This window comes from Orcinus orca, chromosome 10 (assembly GCF_937001465.1).
Source record: "Orcinus orca chromosome 10, mOrcOrc1.1, whole genome shotgun sequence".
Classification (NCBI taxonomy): domain Eukaryota; kingdom Metazoa; phylum Chordata; class Mammalia; order Artiodactyla; family Delphinidae; genus Orcinus; species Orcinus orca.
The window spans coordinates 68,103,147-68,123,297 of NC_064568.1; the positions used below are offsets into that span (position 1 = coordinate 68,103,147).

General features: G+C 49.4%; 2 protein-coding genes across 13 annotated transcripts in view; one reads left to right on the top strand and one right to left on the bottom strand.

Moving 5' to 3' along the window:
- Position 1: 1 nt before the first annotated feature.
- Positions 2-11,371, top strand: MAPK13 (mitogen-activated protein kinase 13). Of its 10 annotated transcripts, XM_049715988.1 has the most exons (14): positions 2-142; positions 986-1,115; positions 2,410-2,468; positions 2,722-2,799; positions 5,678-5,786; positions 5,977-6,006; positions 6,410-6,457; positions 6,583-6,697; positions 6,852-6,923; positions 7,510-7,589; positions 7,814-7,910; positions 7,988-8,164; positions 8,435-8,561; positions 10,226-11,371. In XM_049715988.1, the coding sequence occupies exons 1-13, from the start codon at positions 24-26 to the stop codon at positions 8,515-8,517; spliced, it is 1,197 nt and encodes a 398-aa protein (XP_049571945.1). In that variant the 5' UTR covers positions 2-23; the 3' UTR covers positions 8,518-8,561; positions 10,226-11,371. The 10 variants fall into 10 exon arrangements, 9 of the variants coding, with proteins under 9 accessions (XP_049571945.1, XP_049571944.1, XP_049571940.1 ...); XR_007479714.1 differs by having other exon boundaries at positions 7,988-8,561; XM_049715987.1 differs by lacking the exon at positions 10,226-11,371 and having other exon boundaries at positions 8,435-8,771.
- Positions 9,939-20,151, bottom strand: part of LOC117200620 (translation initiation factor IF-2-like) — a 41,594-nt gene continuing 31,381 nt past the window's right edge. Inside the window, exons 2-4 of one of the 3 annotated variants that reach the window (XR_004482236.2) lie at positions 17,647-17,755; positions 14,208-14,374; positions 9,939-12,635 (exon numbers count right to left, since the gene is read on the bottom strand). The gene's annotated coding sequence lies outside the window, so the exon portion shown is untranslated. Of the gene's footprint in view, positions 14,375-17,646; positions 17,756-20,151 lie in introns of all 3 variants that reach the window. The other 2 variants (XR_004482235.2, XM_033424159.2) reach the window with 2 other exon arrangements.

Sequence of the window (20,151 nt, forward strand, 5' to 3'; positions counted from 1 at the left end):
GCCGCCGAGATTGAGTGCCCAGGATGAACTTCACCTGGAAAAAGGGCTTCTACAAGCAGGACGTCAACAAGACCGCCTGGGAGCTGCCCAAGACCTACGTGTCCCTGACGCACGTAGGCAGCGGGGCCTACGGCGCCGTGTGGTGAGACCCCCGGGCCTGTGCGCCGGCGTGGGGGCACGGGTGGGGGGCGGTGTGTGCCTGGGGCATCGGGGTGGAACTATGGTGGGCGCCCAGGCACCGGGACACCCGCCCAGGCGGGTGGAGCCTCCGGAAGAGCCGGGGCCCAGCCAATGCCCCCTTCCCGGACCCGCCTCCGGTGTCGCCTCTCCTGCTGGCGCTCGAGGCTGTGCGCCCACCACCTTGATGGAGGACCCCAAGGCCCGGAGCCCTGCGGGCTTGGAATAACTTCGCGGGTGCCTTTCCGGGGCAGAGGCCTGGAGCTGGGAGGAAGCGGCAAGCTGGGCAGTGAAGTAGAGCAGCAGCAGGAGCTTCAGGCTCTGGAGGCTGGCCTAGGGCCAATCCAGGCGCCATCTCTCTTTTCTTACCGGCTTGGTGGGAGTTTCTGTGGGTTGAATTAGGACTGGATCTGTTTCTCCAGGACTTGAACCTTACAGAGGACCCCAGAGTTCATCCAGGCGAATCCCCATTGTTACAAATGGGTACACTGAGGCCCAAACAAGAAGTGACTTGCCAAGTTGCTCAGGATCCTGTTGGCATTAACCTGTGTCTGACCCAGGGGCAGTGCACCTCTCTCAGATTCTGCCTGCTGTCTCCCCCTTCTCCCAGCTCCACTGTGCTGTCAGCTGCTCACTCACATTCCAGGTGGTGGGCATCAGTTCCTCCCAGCTTAGACTGCTGGCCAAGAGGGATTGGGGTGAGGATGGCCATAGCTTCCTAGATGGCCTGGGAGTGACCACCCAGGATCTGGAGTCCCAGGGTTGTGATGGGGAGCCACTGGCTGCTGACCTGCCTTTGACCCTACAGCTCAGCCATCGAGAAGCAGTCAGGGGAGAAGGTGGCCATCAAGAAACTGAGCCGGCCCTTCCAGTCTGAGATCTTTGCCAAGCGGGCCTATCGCGAGCTGCTGCTGCTGAAGCACATGCAGCATGAGAACGTAGGCTGGGCCTGGGGGCTGCTTCTGGGAGGCAGGGAGTGGAGGGCAGCCCCACAGAGGGTCCTGACCAGGCCCCTGCACGCGTGTGTGTGTGTGTGTGTGTGTGTGTGTGTGTGTGTGTGGCACACACAGGAGATGGCCCACAAGGGTGCAGGGAACTCATAACAGGGCCAGCAGAAGGGGAATCTCCTCCCTGCTCCTTTGATCCTTGTTCCTCACCTAATTATTAAAATCAGGTGCCAGGACCCACCCTGCCTACTTCCCAGGAAGGGTGCAAAGGGCATTTTTGGCAGTGGAGCAGAACAAACTCCGTGAGGTGCGAACTTACTGTCTCACTGTTATGAGGAAATAGGCACAGAGGAACTTCGTAGTTGTTCTAGATCTAAGAGGTGGTGCCCAGAATCCTGGTTAGTGTTGTTTCCACATAATAACAACAAGAATAATCGATACTTACGAGCGCTTATTATGTGTCAGGCACAGTTCTAAGAAATTTGCATAAACTAACTTGTTTAATCCTCACAATATCACATAAGTACTATTACCCCCATATACAGATGGGGAAACTGAGGCACAGAAAGACTCACAGGTTAAATGGTTAGTCGGTGGCAGAGCTAGAATTTGACCCTACCCAACCTGGCTCCAGGCCCCAGGGCCTGACCTCTAGACTACCCTGTCTAGGAAGACTAATGACCCAGTGCTGGGCCTGGAGCCCAGGCTTTTCTGCAGGATACCTAGATTGGAAGGTAAGCATTTAACATAATGATTTCAAAATATTGTTCACGTTTTAAGCCCCATTCCTCTTCAGCAAACCCCTCCCCATGGCCTCCAGCCAGGGTAATCTTGCCCCCAGCTCTGAACCAGTCCTCTGGCAGGTAAGGTTGGATGTGGTGAGAGACCCAAGGTCAAGGGCAGGGAGCCTGCTGGCTGGAAGACCCCTTCTCTGTTTCCTCCTTGATTCCCTTCACCACTTGTGGTTCCCTGCTTGAGTTGAGAGTGGGTTTGTGCTGCTTGTCCGGAACACCAGACTTGGGGTCAGTGAGCACAGGAGTGTCCACCTCCCCTTCCCCCAAGCCTGACTCTCCATCACTGTGCACTGCAAACTCCCTCCCAATTAGAGGAATTCCTCTTCCACCTCTGCCCCTTTTACTGCTTCCCAGAAGGCTGGGAACCTGCCTCCTGCTGGAGATGGTGTTTTAGGAAAGGGCAGGTGGTCCTGTGCAGGCCTGGGGCCCCAGAGGAGGGGAGCAGAGGGCTGCAGCGGCTGCCCAGTCCTCACTGGCAACCTTCTCCCCAGGTCATCGGACTCCTGGATGTCTTCACCCCAGCCTCTTCCCTGCGCAACTTTCATGATTTGTGAGTCGGGCTGCGCTGGGTTCCAGGACATTTGCAGGCCTTACTTGACACTGGGGAGCAAGTAAGGGGAGGGTCCAGATTCTCTCTTCTGGGTAGGGGAGCTTCCTGCCCCAGGAGTCCCTGTGCCTCTGGGCTGTGGAGAGATTCTTTCAGCCAAGGGTGGAGAGAAAGGCCGGCAGGAAGAGGTGGGAGGGGCTTTATATGGACCTTGCCTGACACAGAGCTGTCTGCTCATCTGCATTGCTTTACCCAGCTTTACCACCAAAGAGACATCGTTGCCAGTCCCCACAGGGTTTGCATCAACCTACCTCACCATTTCCTGGGGACGCAGGTGTGGATCTGGACCTTGGGGCTCTTCCTAGCATGAAGCGAGGATCAGGAAGCCTTGGCTACCTCTAGCTGATGGGATGTTTATCAGAGTCACATAAAACGAGAAAATTTAGTTGCTAAATGCACGGCTTTGCTAGCGCAGTACCTGGTGTAAAATATAGGAAGCTTTGGGAAGGTGGATTTTTTTTTCAGTCCTGTTTCAAATGCAGCTGCAGGTCTCTTTGTTAGGATGCTTTCGTTTTCAATTTAATGCAGTGATTTTGAATGGGTTTTTTTCCCTATAATGCCAGCTGCTGGGCTTAGCATTGGGAATTTTTTTTTTTTAATAAATTCATTTATTTATTTTTGGCTGCATCGGGTCTTTGTTGCCACGAACAGCAGCTACTCTTTGTTGCGGTGAGCGGGCTTCTCATTGTGGTGGCTTCTCTTGTGGAGCACGGGCTCTAGGCATGCGGGCTTCAATAGTTGTGGCACATGGGCTCAGTAGTTGTGGCTCGTGGGCTCTAGAGCGCAGGCTCAGTAGTTGTGGCGCACGGGCTTAGTTGCTCTGCGGCATGTGGGATCTTCCCGGACCAGGGCTCGAACCCGAGTCCCCTGCATTGGCAGGCGGATTCTTAACCACTGAGCCACCAGGGAAGCCCAAGCATTGGGAGTTTAAAGTGGACCTCGGGGGCTGACAGTAGTGAATACTGACAGTGGTGGTCAGTACTCTAGGTCTGGATAGAGAGCCAGAAATTGCAAGCTGCCTCAGTGGGCTTCACAGAGGAGAAAACTTTGAACTCAGTCCTGAAGGATAAGTTGACATTTGCCTGAGGTAGAAGGGGCTGAAGGGAGCCCAGGTAGAAGGAACTGCATGGGCAAAGGCCATGATGCCTGAAAGAGGCTGGGCCGTTTGGGCAGTATTGACAAGTGCAGTGTGGCTAGTGGAGACCAGAGGCTGGTTTGGTCAGGCTGAGACCAGAATTGATCCTACAGGCATCCTCAGGTCTGTAGAGGTTTTGAGCAGGGAGATGCTGTGATGTGGTCAGATCAGATTTTGGGGATACCCTCTGGCGGCAGCAAGAAAGGAGCAGGGAGCAACTCTGGGAGGTAGGAAACCTGGAGGGTAGTGTTCAAGACCCCGACCTTGATCCAAATAAAGTAGAGGTGATGGGGTCCTGAGAGCAGACTTGACACCCATCGAGAGGCAGGACTGTCAGAATGTTGTACCCCTTGTGATGCAGTGGCTGGGAGAGGTGGCATATGTCAGGGGGTGCCAGGTTCCTGCTCAGAATACAAGGTGGAGGAAAAACAGATCTTGGGAGAAAGATAGTGAGCTCCATTTTGGACACTTCACTTTTGAAGAGCCTATGAACATTCCAGTGTTTAATCAGCAGCTGCAAATAAACCTGGAGTTCAGGAAGGTCTGGGCTAGGGATGTGGATTTGGACCAGAATAATCACCAGTGGATGATAGCCAGAGCCCAGGGACAGGCTAGTGTAGAACATGATTCGATACTGTTCATTAAGGTATCAACACTAAAGGGACTTCCCTGGTGGTCCAGTGGCTAAGACTCTGCACTTCCAGTGCAGGGGGCCTGGGTTCGATCCCTGTTTGGGGAACTAGATCCTGCATGCATGCCGCAACTAAGAGCCTGCATGCTGCAACTAAGCCCGCATGCCGTAACTAAGATCCCGCGCGCTGTAACGAAGATCCTGTGTGCCGAGACTAAGACCCGGAGCAGCCAAAAAAAAAGGTATCAACACTAAAGAAAAGGTATAAGAGGATGAACAGACAGAGCCTGACTAGAGGTAGAAGCAGCAGAGAATTTTGAGGGAGTGTCAGGCTTTGCAAAACTTTGAATATAAAGAACCGGAGCCATGGGCGTTATGTGTTGGGCTGGTGGGGTGGGAGCAGATGCCAAGTTATCAGGGGACTGGATGTTAAGGCAGTGGGATCAAGAGGTGAGGACCGCTCGTTCTAGAAGTTTGATCGGGAGGGAAAGAGAGAGAAGGGGTGGTTACTTGAAGAAACAAGGTTAAGCAAGGGAAGGTGGTTGTATCACAGAGAGACTTCAGCAAGTTTGTCAGCTGAGAAGAAAGAATCAGGGTCCACGCAGAGGTGAAACACAAAGGTGGGGAAGGGTCTGTGCATGGAGCAGGGTCCCCGTGCTGGGGGGGTGGAGGCGGGAAGCGGGGGTGCGGTCAGGTGGGGGGAGACTTCAAAAGTCACAGGCTCAGGGAGATGGCTTCCACATCCTTTTTTTTTTTTTTTTTTAATTCCTTCCTAAATCTTTATCCTTTTTTGTTCTGGACTTTGCTATCACTGCCTTGAGTAACAGTTACATTTTGCTGACTTCCACCTGTTTTGCAATCCCATTAAGAGGGTGTGTTGGCTCAGCTACCTCCTTCTTCCTTCTTCACCCTCCTGGAAACTTTAATTGTTTCCTTCTTGGAAGGAGGACATTTTTGTATGTTTGAGGAGCCATGTTGGCGGGGCATGACCCTCTGGGGGAGGAAATATTTGTACAGAAGCAGAAGGAAACACCGGCAAATGTTTCTAACTCACAGCAGTGGCTTTCTGTGGGGCGTGGAGGAGGGCAAGCAGAGGGCACCTTTGAAGAGAGGGAGCACTGCTCCATTTGTTTTCCCTGAGCACAGCTCCAGCTGAAATACGTACCCTGAGCTCTGCCAACAGGGCAGCCACCAGGGCCAGGCTGGGAGCCAGGAGTCAGGAGGCCCACTGCATGGGGGTCTGGCTGGCTGTGGTGGGGCTGGTTCTTTCTGCACATGAAGGTCATCCCTAAGGCCTCTGTTCTGCCCAGCCCCTTGCCCTCCTCTGAGCTCAGACCTGGAGCTGGGTGGGGCTGGGGATGTTCAAGAAGTCCTCATGACTTGCAGCTACCTGGTGATGCCCTTCATGCAGATGGACCTGCAGAAGATCATGGGAATGGAGTTCGGTGAGGACAAGATCCAGTACCTGGTGTATCAGATGCTCAAAGGTCTTAAGGTGGGTGGGAGCCTGCAAGATGGCAGGGGAGGGGGGCTTGGTGTTGAGACCTGGGGTTTGGGGGAGGCTAGACCTTGAAGGCTGGGAGAGCACACCATGACAAGGCAGAGGAGATCTCTGAGCCAGCCTGCAACACCTGGTGCAAAAGCCGGGCACTGGATTTACCCTTCTTCTTCTCTCCCCAACACAGTACATCCACTCAGCTGGGGTCATCCACAGGGTGAGTGCTTTCTCTGCTACATCCCCAGAGGCCCCGCCCACCCCTGGGGGCTAGGGTTAGGGTTAGGGGGTTCCAGGAGGTGGAGGAAGCAGGGAAAGTGGATTTTTCAGATCTAGGCTTGGCCCAGGAAGACCTGCTCAGAAGAATTGCTGTGTTCTGGGGAACTTTCTGGGAAATTTTTGCCAACAAAGCAAGCCCTGAGCTGGGTGTTTCAGGCTCCGAGAGGCATTTTAGAGCTGGATGGGCCCTAGAGGACACCTAGTCCAACCCTCATTCTGCACAGGAGACCAGAACCCAGAGAGAGGGGCAGGGGCCTGGCCAAGGTCACACGCTGGCTGGCAGCCGAGTGGGGACAGCGCCCACCTCTGCCTCTGCCCAGTGCTCCATCTCTTGTCTCATCTAGGACCTGAAGCCAGGCAACCTTGCTGTCAATGAGGATTGTGAGCTGAAGGTGAGTGGGCCCAGGCAGGGTCAGCCTGTGGTTGGGGTGGGCCCCTCTCCAATAGGAGCCCCCAGAAGCTGCTCGGGGAGCCTCTCTTAAGCGAACTCCTTTTTCCTATGTGCCCCGAGCCATAGATTTTGGATTTTGGGTTGGCACGGCAAGCAGATGCAGAGATGACCGGCTATGTGGTGACCCGCTGGTACCGGGCCCCTGAGGTGATCCTCAGCTGGATGCACTACAACCAGACTGGTCAGTGGTCCGCTGCCCGGGGGAGGGGGATGGGGCTGGGGTTCTTCTCTGACAGCTTCCTCAAGGCTGTCTTGGTGACTCGGGGTTGACTCTTGGTGACTGCCGGGTCTTGGTCAGCTGGTCCAGGTGACACTTCCTCCCCCTCCCTCTGCAGTGGACATCTGGTCTGTGGGCTGTATCATGGCGGAGATGCTGACGGGGAAAACTCTGTTCAAGGGGAAAGATTGTATCCTTTGCTGGAAAAGGCAAACTGCATCCAGGGATTCATTCCTTCAACAGACACTTTATTATTTAAATCTCTCTTTTTTTCTTAATGTGAAAGTGATACATGCTCCCTGTGGAACAACTTTAAAGTACAGAGAAGCAAAGTGATGAAAACTAGTCACCTGTCATTCCAACACATAAATGCAGAAAATGCTTGACGTTTTGGCACCACACACCTGAAACTGGGCACCTGTGTGTGCTGTGCAGGGATTAAGGAGAAGATGTGGGTCTCCCTGCCAAACTCAGAGTGCGAGGGTGTGGGGGGGAGTACACAGAGAAATGGATGGAGGTGACTGAGCGGGATGAGGCCAGGAAGGTGGCACATGCAGGAGCATTTGTAGGGAGGGACCCTTTACCCAGCCTGGCAGGTAGGAAGCCTTCCAGAGACCTGAGTCCTGAAGGATGAACCTCCCCTCCTAAAAGCAGGAGGAGGTGAGTGTCTGGAACCTGGATGGTCCACAGTGCTGGGTGGGCCTGATGGAGGGGCAGCAGGAAGGGCAGCTTCAGACCCACCCACAGGGAGTAAGGCTGAGCCTTAACCTGCCAAGACCTGGACCAGCTGACGCAGATCCTGAAAGTGACGGGGGTGCCGGACGCTGAGTTTGTGCAGAAGTTGAATGACAAAGCGGTGAGTGGCAGATGGGCCCAGGCTGGCCAGGGCTGTGCGCTTGGCTGACCAGGCCCAGGTGGGCTGCAGGCTGCGCCTCGCCTCTGCCCTGGCAAGGGCTCTTGCCTTCATCTCACTTTGGATTCGGACCTGAGCCTTCAGCCCCGCTCAGGGGCTTTTCTGGGGTCCCTGCTCTATACCCCATGGCCTAAGCCCTGAGGGGCTGACAACTGGGGATTATTCAGTGCTTTTCTGTCTTCCAGGCCAAATCCTACATCCAGTCCCTGCCACAAACCCCCAAGAAGGATTTCTCTCAGCTCTTCCAGCATGCCAGCCCCCAGGGTGAGTCTTGGGACCTGCAGTCTGTCTCAGCGGGTGGGCTCTCCATGGCGTGTGAGGCTCACACTCTGTGACCGCAGCTGCAGACCTGCTGGAGAAGATGCTGGAGCTGGACATGGACAAGCGCCTGACCGCCTCTCAGGCCCTCACCCACCCCTTCTTTGAATCCTGCCGGGACCCTGAGGAGGAAACAGAGGCCCAGCAGCCATTTGATGATTTCTTAGAACAGGAGAAACTCACAGTGGATGAATGGAAGCGTAAGGGCTCGGGGCCTCGGGCTGCTTCCTCTCTCTGCCTGCAGCACCCCTCTCCTCTGCCTGCTTCGTTTTCCTGCCTGCCCTCAGCCGGTCCCAACCCCCTCCTGGAGACTATCACCTCTTTCTCTCTGAGCGAATATCGTCTCCTGTGTGCACTTCTTTCTCCCTGCGCTGAGCTGACTTTCTGCTCCACACTATGTCTGTTGGGAGAGGGGGGCTCTCTCTTGCCCTCAGCACCCCATACCCCTTGAACCACCCTGTCTTTCTCAGACCACATTTACAAGGAGATTGTGAACTTCAGCCCCATCGCCCGGAAGGACTCTAGGCGCCGGAGTGGCATGAAGCTCCAGTGACCCGTCTAGCCCGACCCTCGGCTGAGCCCAGGAATGGCCACATGGTACCACCCGCCAGGCACTGCCCCTGGGACCAATATTTATTTATTGAAGCTTTAACCCATCTTGGATTATATAGCCTTCCAAGCAGAGGACAGAGGACCCTTGTCCTTGTGTAGGAAACAGGCCTAGGAGATGCAGAATTCAGAGGTGTTGGTTGGGAGAAAATAGCTATGATCATAACTGGCCATATTAAAGCGCCCATCTGGAGAATCGCCTGTGTGTGGGGTCCTTACCTTCATGGCTGTAGTGGGGCTGAACTGGGGCAGGAGTCTATGGCAGTGATGGTGTATTAGTTTGCTAGGGCTGCTGTAACAAATTATCACAAACTGGGTGGCTTAAAATGATAGAAATTTATTCTCACAGTTCTGGAGGCTGGTAGTCTGAAATCAAGGTGTTGGCAGGGCCATGTTCCCTTTGAAGGTTCTAGGGAAGAATCCCTCCTGGCCTCTTTTCAGCTTCTGGTGGCTCTTGGAATCTTTGGTGTTCTTTGGCTTATGGCTGCATCACCCCTGTCTCTGCCTCTGTCTTCACGGGGCCTTCTCTGCTCTGTGTATCTCTGTCTTTGGCTGATATTCTAAGAACATCAGTCACTGAATTTAGGACCCACCCTGATCCAGTGTGATCTCATCTTAATCCTTAGTAATTACATCTGCAAATATCTCATTTTCAAATAGAGTCACATTCTGAGGTTCTGGTGGGCATGAATTTTGGGGGCACATTTTTCAACCCACTACAGATGGCCATGAGGGAGGGGCCCCATCCCAGAGCCCCTTTGTTGTGGAGCCAAACGTGTTTGGCTGCTAAATTAAGGGAGTTGCAGAGAGAGCTGCAGCTGGTGAGACATCGCATGCAGGTTATTTTGGGTGAGTGATCAGCAGTCAAGATATGAAGCAGCAGGCTTGTTGACTGGGAGCTGCGGAAGGCAGAAATGGGCTTTTTCCAGGAAAACGGTTCTACTCCTTCCCCCTTTTGGGAATTGTACATCTCTCCTGAGCTTTAACCTGACAACGGATTGGATCCTTCTGTTCAGTAACTCTGTTCAGGTCTCAAACTTCCCTATGCACCAGGGCCTGGTGAATGTGCAGATTCCTGGGCCCAGCCCCTGGGATTTTGATTTAGCAGGTCTGGGGTTGAGACCCTAGAACGTTTGAATGAGGACCCCTTCACCTCAACCCAAGCCCAGTGATTCTGATGGATATCTGACCACATTTAGAGAAACATTTAGTTGATTTCAGTACCACTTAATTTGTCAAAAGGCCTAAATTAGAAACCTACAATGGGAGACTGGGGGGCTTTAGATGACTTTCACACTCTCATTTTAGAGATGTTAAAACTGAGGCTCAGTCAGGGCATTTTTAGGGCAGTGAAACTATTTTGAATGATGTCATTGTAGATACACGACATTATGCATTTGTCAAAACTAGTGGAACTGTACAACACAGTGAGTGAACCCTCAAGTAAACTATGGACTTTCTTTAATAATAATGTACCAATATTGATTCATCAGTTGTAATAAATGTACCACATTAATGTAAGATGTTAATATTTAACATTAGGGGAAACCATGGGGGTGGGAGGGAGAGAGTATATGGAACCTTCTGTACTTTTGGCACAATTTTTCTGTAAACCTAAACCTGCGCTAAAAGATAATGTCTACTTTTAAAAGGAAAAAGAAAAAGCTTGAGGCTCCAGAGAGATACCCACAGTGAGAAAGTGGTAAAGCCAGGATTTGAACCACAGCAGCCTCGAACACTGTGCCAAAGGCCGTCAACCCAAGGCTGGAATCAAGGGTTGCCAGCTTCCCCGCCCTTCTAGCCTGTCTCTGAGCTTCTTCACTGCTGCCTGTGTCCAAGGACCCTGTTTTCTCTCCCAAGGAGTGGCCCTCCTATCCAGGAGGGAGGAGTGGATCGAGGGAGGGGCTCTGACCTTGCTGCTGACTAAACTGCCACCGGTCCCCTTAGTCTAAATCCTTCAGTGAATTGTCTTCTGAGACTCCTCAATAGCCCCAAGGAAAGTCTAGCCTTCTTGGCCTGGTATTCAAAGTCCCCTGCATTCTCTAAACTCATCTACTCCTACTGCCTCCCGTTTTCCCTATGCCAGCATGGCCTGCCAAGGAACACCAGCCCTGGGATACAACACCATGAGGCTCATTAACAGGTTGAAGGTTCTGACAAGTCCTACAGTGAGGAGAACTGTTCAACATTGTTTAATCCAGAACTTGCCAAGTGTGCTTAGCCGCAGGACCCCCTTTCTCCTGACGGCCAGCATGCACAGAAGCCTCTTTGCCTAGTGCAGCCCAGTATGCAGGTCCCAATACTGCTTTTCCCCAAGCAGGCCTGGAGCTTGGGCTTCTTTCAAAGCCTCTGTGGAGAAGTCCCTCCCTCCTTCTCCTCCTTATTCCCTCAAGACTTTGCCTCAGGCCTCCCTCCAGGAAGTCACTCTCCATCACCCTCCATCAGAGAATGGGCAGCTTCCTCCCTCTGCCCCTGGCCCTCTATGAACAGCATTTACAGCGTGTACGGTTCTGCTTTCCCTCCCCATTGCCCACTGTGAGCCCCTGATTGGAACAAACATCTATGAATGAATGATGTTCCAAGGGCCTGTTGGTCATTTCTCTGCCCAGATCAGACCAGCATGGTATCCAGGGCAGCAGAGAATCCAGCAGGAAGCAGAAGTGGGTGCCTTGGCCTGTACCTTAAGAGTTTTTCCCCTGAAAATCTCAGGCTCTCAGACTCCCAGGCCTCTCCCCATCATCCCTCAGTGTCCTCCAGTCCATCCCCCACCCAGAATTAAACTTGTGTGTGTCACCTCAGCCTCTTCTCTACAATTATCTCAAACTTGGTAAGTTTCTCCAGAGGGAGGTGAAGGTGCTGAGCAGTGTGAAGGGGTTCGTGGGTTCTGCCTTACCCTGTGAGCACCTGGCCAGAGTGACAGGAAATGAGTCCATTCTCAGGCTGGGTGGGGGAAAGGGGCTGAGCTTGGGGTTCTGGGCTCAGTTACTCTCACAGTTGGCCTGCAGGTCTTTTGCCCCTGGCCCTTGGTGGACAGGGTTGAGCTTTGCCCTGTGGCCAGTGGGGCAGCTCAAAAGGTCTTGACAGAGATAAGGAAGCCAGACTCAGGAACTGGAGAGAGGTAACAGCGATCGTGCCCTTGATTCCCTCCTTTGTGAAATGAAGGGTGTCTTTGCACAAAGGCACAGCTCCTCTCCCAAGGCAGCCTGGACCTATCGCTGGGGCCTGGCAATTTGTGTCACTTGCGGAAGGGCTAGCCTGGCATGAAATGGGGGTGGCACTGCTCCCAGTGAAGGGCAGCACATGGAAAGGCAGAGATGGAGGAACTGCCCTTGCAAAGAGAGCCCGGTGTGCTGAGATGTCCCAGTGCCTGCAAGGGTGGAGGCTTGCTTGAAAGAGGGCTTGGCTCAACTTGCACCTGGCACATTGAAATAGCTTTTGTTCTCCAGGAGGGTGTGGGACAGTCATGTCCCTGAGCTGAGATACAACCACAGCTGGGGAGGGAGGAATCTCTTCCTCTTTTCCCCACATTTTCTGTCCTCATTCTCCCTAAACCCCCTGTAATTTAAGGTAAGAGGATGGTGATTTTCCCCTTATTCACAATGGGCAGCAGAGGCACAAGGCTACTCTACCAAGCTAAAGAAGATGTCGCTGTCATGCCTCACACCCCTACCCCAAGATTTCCTGGAGCTGGAGCAGTGCCCGCTGGGATTCTGACCTGGTTCCTCCTGCGCGAGCCTGTGCTCAGCGGGGCAGCCGTGCTAACTCTGGGCCAGAGTGTCAACAAGGCCCCACTCCGCCCTGTCTGGGGGCTCCTGACCTTTTTTGTGCCGTGGATCCCTTCTCAAAATATTTTCCTGTGCATAAAATAAAATACACAGGATCACAAAGGAAGCTAGTTATGTTGAAATACAGTTGTGAAAATATTTAAGGGTGTGATGTTTGGTGTACATGGGTTTCTTTATTAACACATTAAATAACAGGATCAAGGGGGTGAACCCAACACACTACTGCAAACCTGAAGTAGAAATGAGTTTAAACGATGTTTCAAGATATCTGCAGCAACTGTAAAGGGAAATGAAAAGTACTGCTTTCTACTGGCCCAGCTAATGCAACTGTAGTTTGCTGCCTTTAAAAGTTGTAATATTTTCCAATCCAAATTCATGGACCTCTGAATTCCAGTGTACAGTCTATGGTTTGTGGACCCCGGTTAAAAACGCTTGTCCCAGATACTAAAATGTGACTTTTGGAATCCTCTGCTACGTCTTAGCCAACCCCCGTATTGTACCGCCGTCTGTGCCCCCACCCCCCACCTTGCATGATCATGGAGCCAGGCTGGAAATGCTCAGATCTGCACCTGGATGCCTAGAACACATACTAACCACCATTCCCCTGTGTTTCCCAACCTTACTGTCCAGGTAGGAATGGGTCTGACTGGGGCATTTCGCTAGGGAATTTGCTGAGGCCTCTATATCTAGTTTTCAACTAGGTGGAATCCTCCCATCCCCACCCCACAGCATTCCTTCTAAACAATTTTACTGATGAAGACATTTGGGCCCAGAGTAGAGACTGGGGCCCAGGTCTCCTATTTACCACTGCACCGTTCTTTCCACTGCAACGGTGGCACAAGCACACACTGAGGTCAATGCGTGCTCTTCTCTCCCTGCATTACTGTCCCTGTTCCCCCCAACCATCACGGACACAAAAGTAGCAGGGCTTTGAGACAGGTTTGTGTTAACTGGCCAAGGGAAGAAACTCCCAGAAGCACACTTGTTTCTCTCTGTTTTCTTAAAGGTCTCACCCTTGAGAATATTTTGGTAGGACTCTGGGAGGGGAAAAGGTGAGGGAGTGAGGAAGGGAAGTGCATTTGAGAAGCGATGTGGCTTAGCTAGGCAGTTTCTCCTGACCGGAAGGAGGTAGAGGCCCATTAATACTCACATTCTTTTGGACTATGTCCAGTTCCCTGTTAACACCCTGGCAAAACTCACGAGGAAGCTGCTGAGTACACTCAGGGAGGATGGACTGTAAGCAAATTCTCCTGGTCTTGGCTGAAATTACTCAGGGTTTCTCCTATGGATAGCCCACCATTCTTAATTGATGCAGCAGCTCAGTATTTTTAAGTACAGACTGATGATCAGAGGAACTCTCCTCGTATTGTGGGGTCCATAAGATCCCAGAACTTTTGTATAATTCCAAGGAGGAACCCCAGTAAAGACTGTGGGTGGATTTCCTCCAGCCAAGCAGGATACAGCCTTGGCTTTAGAAACTCTAGCTTAATCCAGCCTCGCCTTTTTATCTTCTGTCAGAAGAGTGGCACCTCTGTCTTACCCTCTTCTTTCCCTATGTGGTTTACTAAGGTGGTTAAGTGTTGAGCTCTGGAGGCATACTGCCTCCTGCTCTACCACTTACCAGCCATGTGACCTTGGGCCTCAGTTTCCTCATCTATAAGGATAATAATACTAAAGAAATTAACATAAGGGAAGCACTCAGAAGAGTACCTGGCACATGGGAAGGGCTCACCAAGCATTAACTATTATTTTTCATTATTTTCTCCACCACATCCTCTTCCCTCCCCGATTACCCCATCTTCCAGACATTGTCATTTCCTCCTTCTCAACAGCAGTTTTCTCCACTCACCTGGTCTCCTTCATGTTAAATCTTCCCTCATAGGTCCTCAAGAGACCTGGCCCCAGTCACTTATACTACAGCTTATTTTATGACCCTGGTATCTGCAGCTTCTCATGCAGGGTCTGGGAGGCAGCAGAGTGTGGAGTTGAGAATGTGAGCTTTCCATCTGAAAAGACCTGGGGTTGAGAGAGAAGGGGGATGGATTTAAGGAACTGGCTCAGTGACTGGGTGGGGAGTGGTTGGCAAGTCTGAAATCTGTAGGGCAGGCTAGTAAGCTGAAAATTCAGGCAGAATTTCCATACCTATGACAATCTTGAGGCAGATTCCTTCTTTTCTAAGAAACCTCAGTTTTTGCTCTTAAGGCCTTCAACTAATTGGATGAGGTCCACTTACATTATAGAGGGTGATCTGCTTTACTTAAAGTCAACTGATTGTAAATGTTAATCACATCTACAAAATTTCTTTCCAGCATCATCTAGACTAGTGTTTAAGGATACAACTGGGCACACAGCCTATCCAAATTGACACATAAAGCTAACCATCACACCATGTGTTTGAGGGCAGGGTATTTACTTCTCTGAGCTTCATTTTCTTTCTCTAAAATGGAGTAATAGAAGGGTCTGCCTCACAGGACTGGTGAGGGTAAGTGCATACAGAGTGCACAGTAAATGTTAGTTCTTGTACCAGGAGGTGCTCAAAAACACACTGATGATGGCAATCCTCTTGGAAGTACCGGGAAATATACGCCATGGCCCATGGCCGCTGCTCTCGAGCTTTTGGCTGAGTCATGTAGGTATGCACTGTGCTTTCTCCCATCTGCTCCCACCCAACAGACTGGCTCAGAACCTTTAGTTCATGTGAAAAACTCCCAAAGAAATGAACCTTCACTCTCTTTTTTATGGGGAGAGGAGGAAAGTTTCTCCACTGGGTTTCTTTATCTTTGAGACAGTGGAGGGCTTGGAGCAATACGTCACAAAGAATTAAATTTCACTTCTTCAGCAGCCATTTCACATTTTGTGAGAACTGCATATTCATGTCGGTAAAGCGCCAAGTAGGAACCAGATGACAGCTCAGTTTTCCTGGAAATCAGGAAATCAATCAAGCTGCCAAAATGAGATGACTGCATTGTGAAATACTGCTAACATTCCAGAAAGTTGTTTTAAGATGAATTTTTTAAAATGGAAATTCTGTTTCTCTTCCTCTTTCTCTTCCTCCCTCCCTCCTACTCTCCCTCCTATCCCTTCTCCCTCCCTTCCTTTTCTTCCCTTTCTCCCTCTCTCTCTTCCTTCCCCCCTCCCTCCCTCCCTTCCTTCCTTCTTACCTACCTACCTTCTTTTCACTCCTTTTTTTAAGCCAGTGCTCAACTACTTCTTCTAATACGTTCAGCCTAGGTATGAGTTTTCAAAAATAGGTGAGATGATATATGGGTCTCTTTGCCTGTCTCTGAGACCTTTCCATTGTTCCAATGGCACCCTTCTCTACCTGTCCAGGAGTCTGCTTGCCTTTATCCACACCTGTCTCTCCTGTTTCTTATCCTTTTTTTTTTTTAATTTATTTATTTGGCTGTGTCAGGGTCTTAGTTGCAGCACATGGGATCTTCATTGTGGCACGCGGGATCTTTCATTGCAGCACACAGCCTCTTCAATGCAGTGCATGGGCTACTCTCTAGTTGTGGGACTTGGGCTCCAGACCACATGGGCTCTCTAGTTGCGGCGTGTGGTCTCTCTAGTTGTGGCGCATGAGCTCAGTAGTTGCGGTGTGTGGACTCAGTAGTTGAGGCGCACGGGCTCAGTAGTTGTGGTGCACGGGCTCTCTAGTTGTGGCACGCAGGCTCAGTAGCTGCGGCACGTGGGCTCAGTAGCTGTGGCACATGGGCTTAGTTGCCCCTCGGCAAGTGGGATCTTAGTTTCCCAACCAGGGATGGAACCCACGTTCCCTGCATTGGAAGGAGGATTCTTAACCACTAGACCACCAGGGAAGTCCCTGTTTCCTATCCTTTTTTACAGTGAAACCATGACTTCAGCCACCTCCTTAAGAATTAGGAATAAAATGATTCCAAAAAACCTTATCTGTGTCTAGTGTCAAGCTGAACCTTAAAATTTATTTGTTTAAATATATAAAATAAACTTTTAGTTTTAGAATAGTTTTATAGAAAAGCTGTAAAGAAAAAACAGAGAATTTCCATGTACTCCACACCCAGTTTCCCTATTATTAATATCTAACATTAGTATGCTACCTTTATCACAACTAATAAATCAATATTGATATATTATTAACTAAAATCCAAACTTCCATATTTCCTTAATTTTTACCTATTCTTTGCTGTTCCAGGATCCCATCCAGGATGCCACATGTCTTCTTAGGCTCCTCTTGGCTGTGACAGTTTCTAAGACTTTCCTTATTTTCAGTAACTTTAACAATTTTGAAGAGTTACTGGTCAGGTATTTTGTAAAATGTCTCTCACTTAGGGTTTGTCTGATGTTTTCTCATGATAAGACTGGGATAATGTGTTTTGTGGACTAAGACCACATGAGTAAAATGACATTCTGATCACGTTGTATCAAGAGTATATAGCATCAGGGACTTCCCTGGTGGCACAGTGGTTAAGAATCCACCTGCCAATGCAGGGGACACGAGTTTGAGCCCTGGTCTGGGAATATCCCACATGCCATGGAGCAACTAAGCCCGTGCACCACAACTACTGAGCTTGCCCTCTAGAGCCCGTGAGCCACAACTACTGAAGCCCACATGTTCTACAGCCCGCGCGCTGCAACTACTGAAACCCGCACGCCTAGAGCCCATGCTCCGCAACAAGGGAGCCACCGTAATGAGAAGCCCGCGCACCACAACGAAGAGTAGCCCCCGCTTGCCACAACTAGAGAAAGCCTGCGCGCAGCAACGAAGACCCGAAGACCCAATGCAACCAAAAAAAAAAAGAGTATATAGTATCAAAATGATTTATCAGGGCTTCCCTGGTGGCGCAGTGGTTGAGAGTCCGCCTGCCGATGCAGGGGACACAGGCTCGTGCCCCGGTCTGGGAAGATCCCACATGCCGCGGAGCGGCTGGGCCCGTGAGCCATGGCCACTGAGCCTGCGCATCCGGAGCCTGTGCTCCGCAACGGGAGAGGCCACAACAGTGAGAGGCCCGCGTACCGGGAAAAAAAAAAAAAAAAAAAAGATTTATCACTGTCAGTGTTAACCTTGATTACCTAGGTAAGGTTGTGTTAGCCAGATTTCTCCACTATAAAGTTACTTCTTCCCCCTTTTCATTCCCCATTTTCACTGCCATTCCTTGAGAAGGGAATATCTACAAAAATTATTTGGAGTTCTCCTGTATGGGAGATTTATTCAGCAATTTATACCAGAATGGACTCATGGATATTTATTTTATACTTCGGGTTATAATCTAATAAATAAAAGAATAAAATAAAAATAATAAAAGCTTTACCTTTTGACTTGATCTGTAGGTTTTCTTCCTTTTGTGTAGATTGAGCCCATATCCCTGAAAGGACCTGGAGGTACTGCCCACAGCCAGACGGAGAGTCCACTCATCAATCCTGCAGACACACAGGGTCCTAGGGGTAGTGGGAAACAGTTTCCACTTCTCCCATTTGGATGCTGGTCAATCCAGAGTCCACTTTGGATAATCATCCTAAAGGCCCTTCCCTCTCTTGTCTGTCTTTTTCCTTATTGATCCTCTCCGTCTTTTCCACCCCTATGTCCACCTACTCCTGGTAAGGAATTTGGGGGAAACTTCATTCTATTTGCATGAAATAATAAAGCTAAATACAACAAATAAAACATTTATAGGCATTATAGCTATCGTCTAGTTGCATGTTTCCTAGGTGCACTGCTTTGGGTACTTTACATATATTGTTTCTAATCCTCACGCTAATGACAAAGTAATTGCTATTCCCATTTTACAGATGTGGAAACTGGGACTCTTGAGAGTTTAAAAAATTCACCCAAGGTTTTTCTGCTATTGTACAGTTTGCTTCTTCTCAATAGTCTCCTTCCCTCCTTCTTCTTCTTATCCACCTCCTATGTGACTACCGGCAAACCACTTCCGTCTGAGCCTTAATTTCTTGTCTGGTGATACTGTTGGATGAATTCAATGAGAAATGCATAGAATGCATAGAAAGTCTTCTGCACAGTGGACTTTCCTGGTGGCGCAGTGGTTAAGAATCCACCTGCCAATGCAGGGGACACGGGTTCGATCCCTGGTCTGGGAAGATCCCACGTGCCGCGGAGCAACTAAGCCCGTGTGCCACAACTACTGAAGCCCGTGCGCCTAGAGCCTGTGCTCCACAACAAGAGAAGCCACCGCAGTGAGAAGCCCGCACACCACAACGAAGAGTAGTCCCAGCTCGCCTCAACCAGAGAAAGCCTGTGCACAGCAACGAAGACCCAACGCAGCCAAAAATAAATAAATTAAAAATTCTTAAAAGATAAAAAAAAGTCTTCTGCATAGGATTCAATAAATAGCATGTGTTATTACTTTTAATTTCATGAGGATTAAATTAATTTTAAAAAACCTCTATTCTTGTTTCCTTTTCCTATTTATGCTCACCTCTTAATGGTCTCACCTATTCTCATGGCTTTAAGTACCATCTATCTATAGGTCAATGCATACCAAATGTATATATCTACCTTGGATCTTTCCTTTAAATTTCAGACAAGTCAACATCTTCACTTGAGTGTTTTGAAACAAAAGTAGGAGGTTCTGCTTCTAGTAGTGACGGAGTAGCCTGTATTGTATTATAATAATAATGGACTCTGGATAAAATAAAAGAATACAATGATTTGAAGGGACTGGAGAGAATAAAAGCAGGAAGAAACTGGAAGGGAGTCAACCATTGATAGAAGGGAGGTGCAGTGGATACGACTTGTGATTATAAGGATTTTTGCCTGAAGGCACTACCCAGAAAACATAGCATAGAATGGCCAGAATTCAACTGTAAAGTTGCTAGTTTGACAAGTCAGAGAATCAAGTTTAGAAAGGAAATCCAAGAAAGGAAGAAGGCACAGAGGCTTCTTAAAAATGCATATAAAATTTGACCAACTCCTTGGCTGACTCTTGACCTGTGCATGTGCAGGGGATACTCCAAGGAGCCCAGCAGAAAACAATGAGAAAAAGACAACTGGAAAATAAATGAACTGAGCAGAAACTTTAGCTGCTGCCTATCTCAAGGGACACAGAATTTGGAATTTTATGCCTGCCAAGTTAACTGCCTAATAAAAATAAATAGTCTCTAGAGGAACATAACAGAATCTAGATTTTCTACAATGTATCTGCTACAATGCCCTGTATTAAAAGATTTTTGTTTAATGCTGAACTTGCACATAAGCACGGAAATGTGAACCATAGCCAAAAGAAAGGTAGTCAATAAAAATCAATTCTGAAATAACTCAGATATTTAATTAGGGGGTGAAGATTTCAAAGTGGCTATAATAAATATGTTCAAGAACCTTTAAAAAATGTACTCATAATGAATAAGCAAGTGGGCAAATTCATCAGAGAACTAGAAACTATAAAAAAAAAGTGGCAATTCTAGAATTAAAAACCATACATGAAAAATTGACTAGATAGGCTTAATACAGTAATACATGATCCGTGGCGGGCTGAGGCCGTGGAGGCAGAGCCGTGGATACTAAGCAACTGCGCATATGGAGGGCTGACTATAAGTTATACGCAGATTTTTGACGGCACAGAGGGTCTGTGCCCCAACCCCTGCGTTGTTCAAAGGTCAACTGTATATTCTCCTCATAGTTTCGTTAAAAGAGATGAATATTTAAAGTGAAGAATATACCACTACATTGTAGAGTTTATAATATATGCATATTTAATAAATATGAAGACAAGAGCACAAAAGATAAGTTGGGGGAAATGGAACTTTACTGTTGTAAGATTCTTACATTTCATGTGATGTAAGACAATATAAAATCCAAGTAG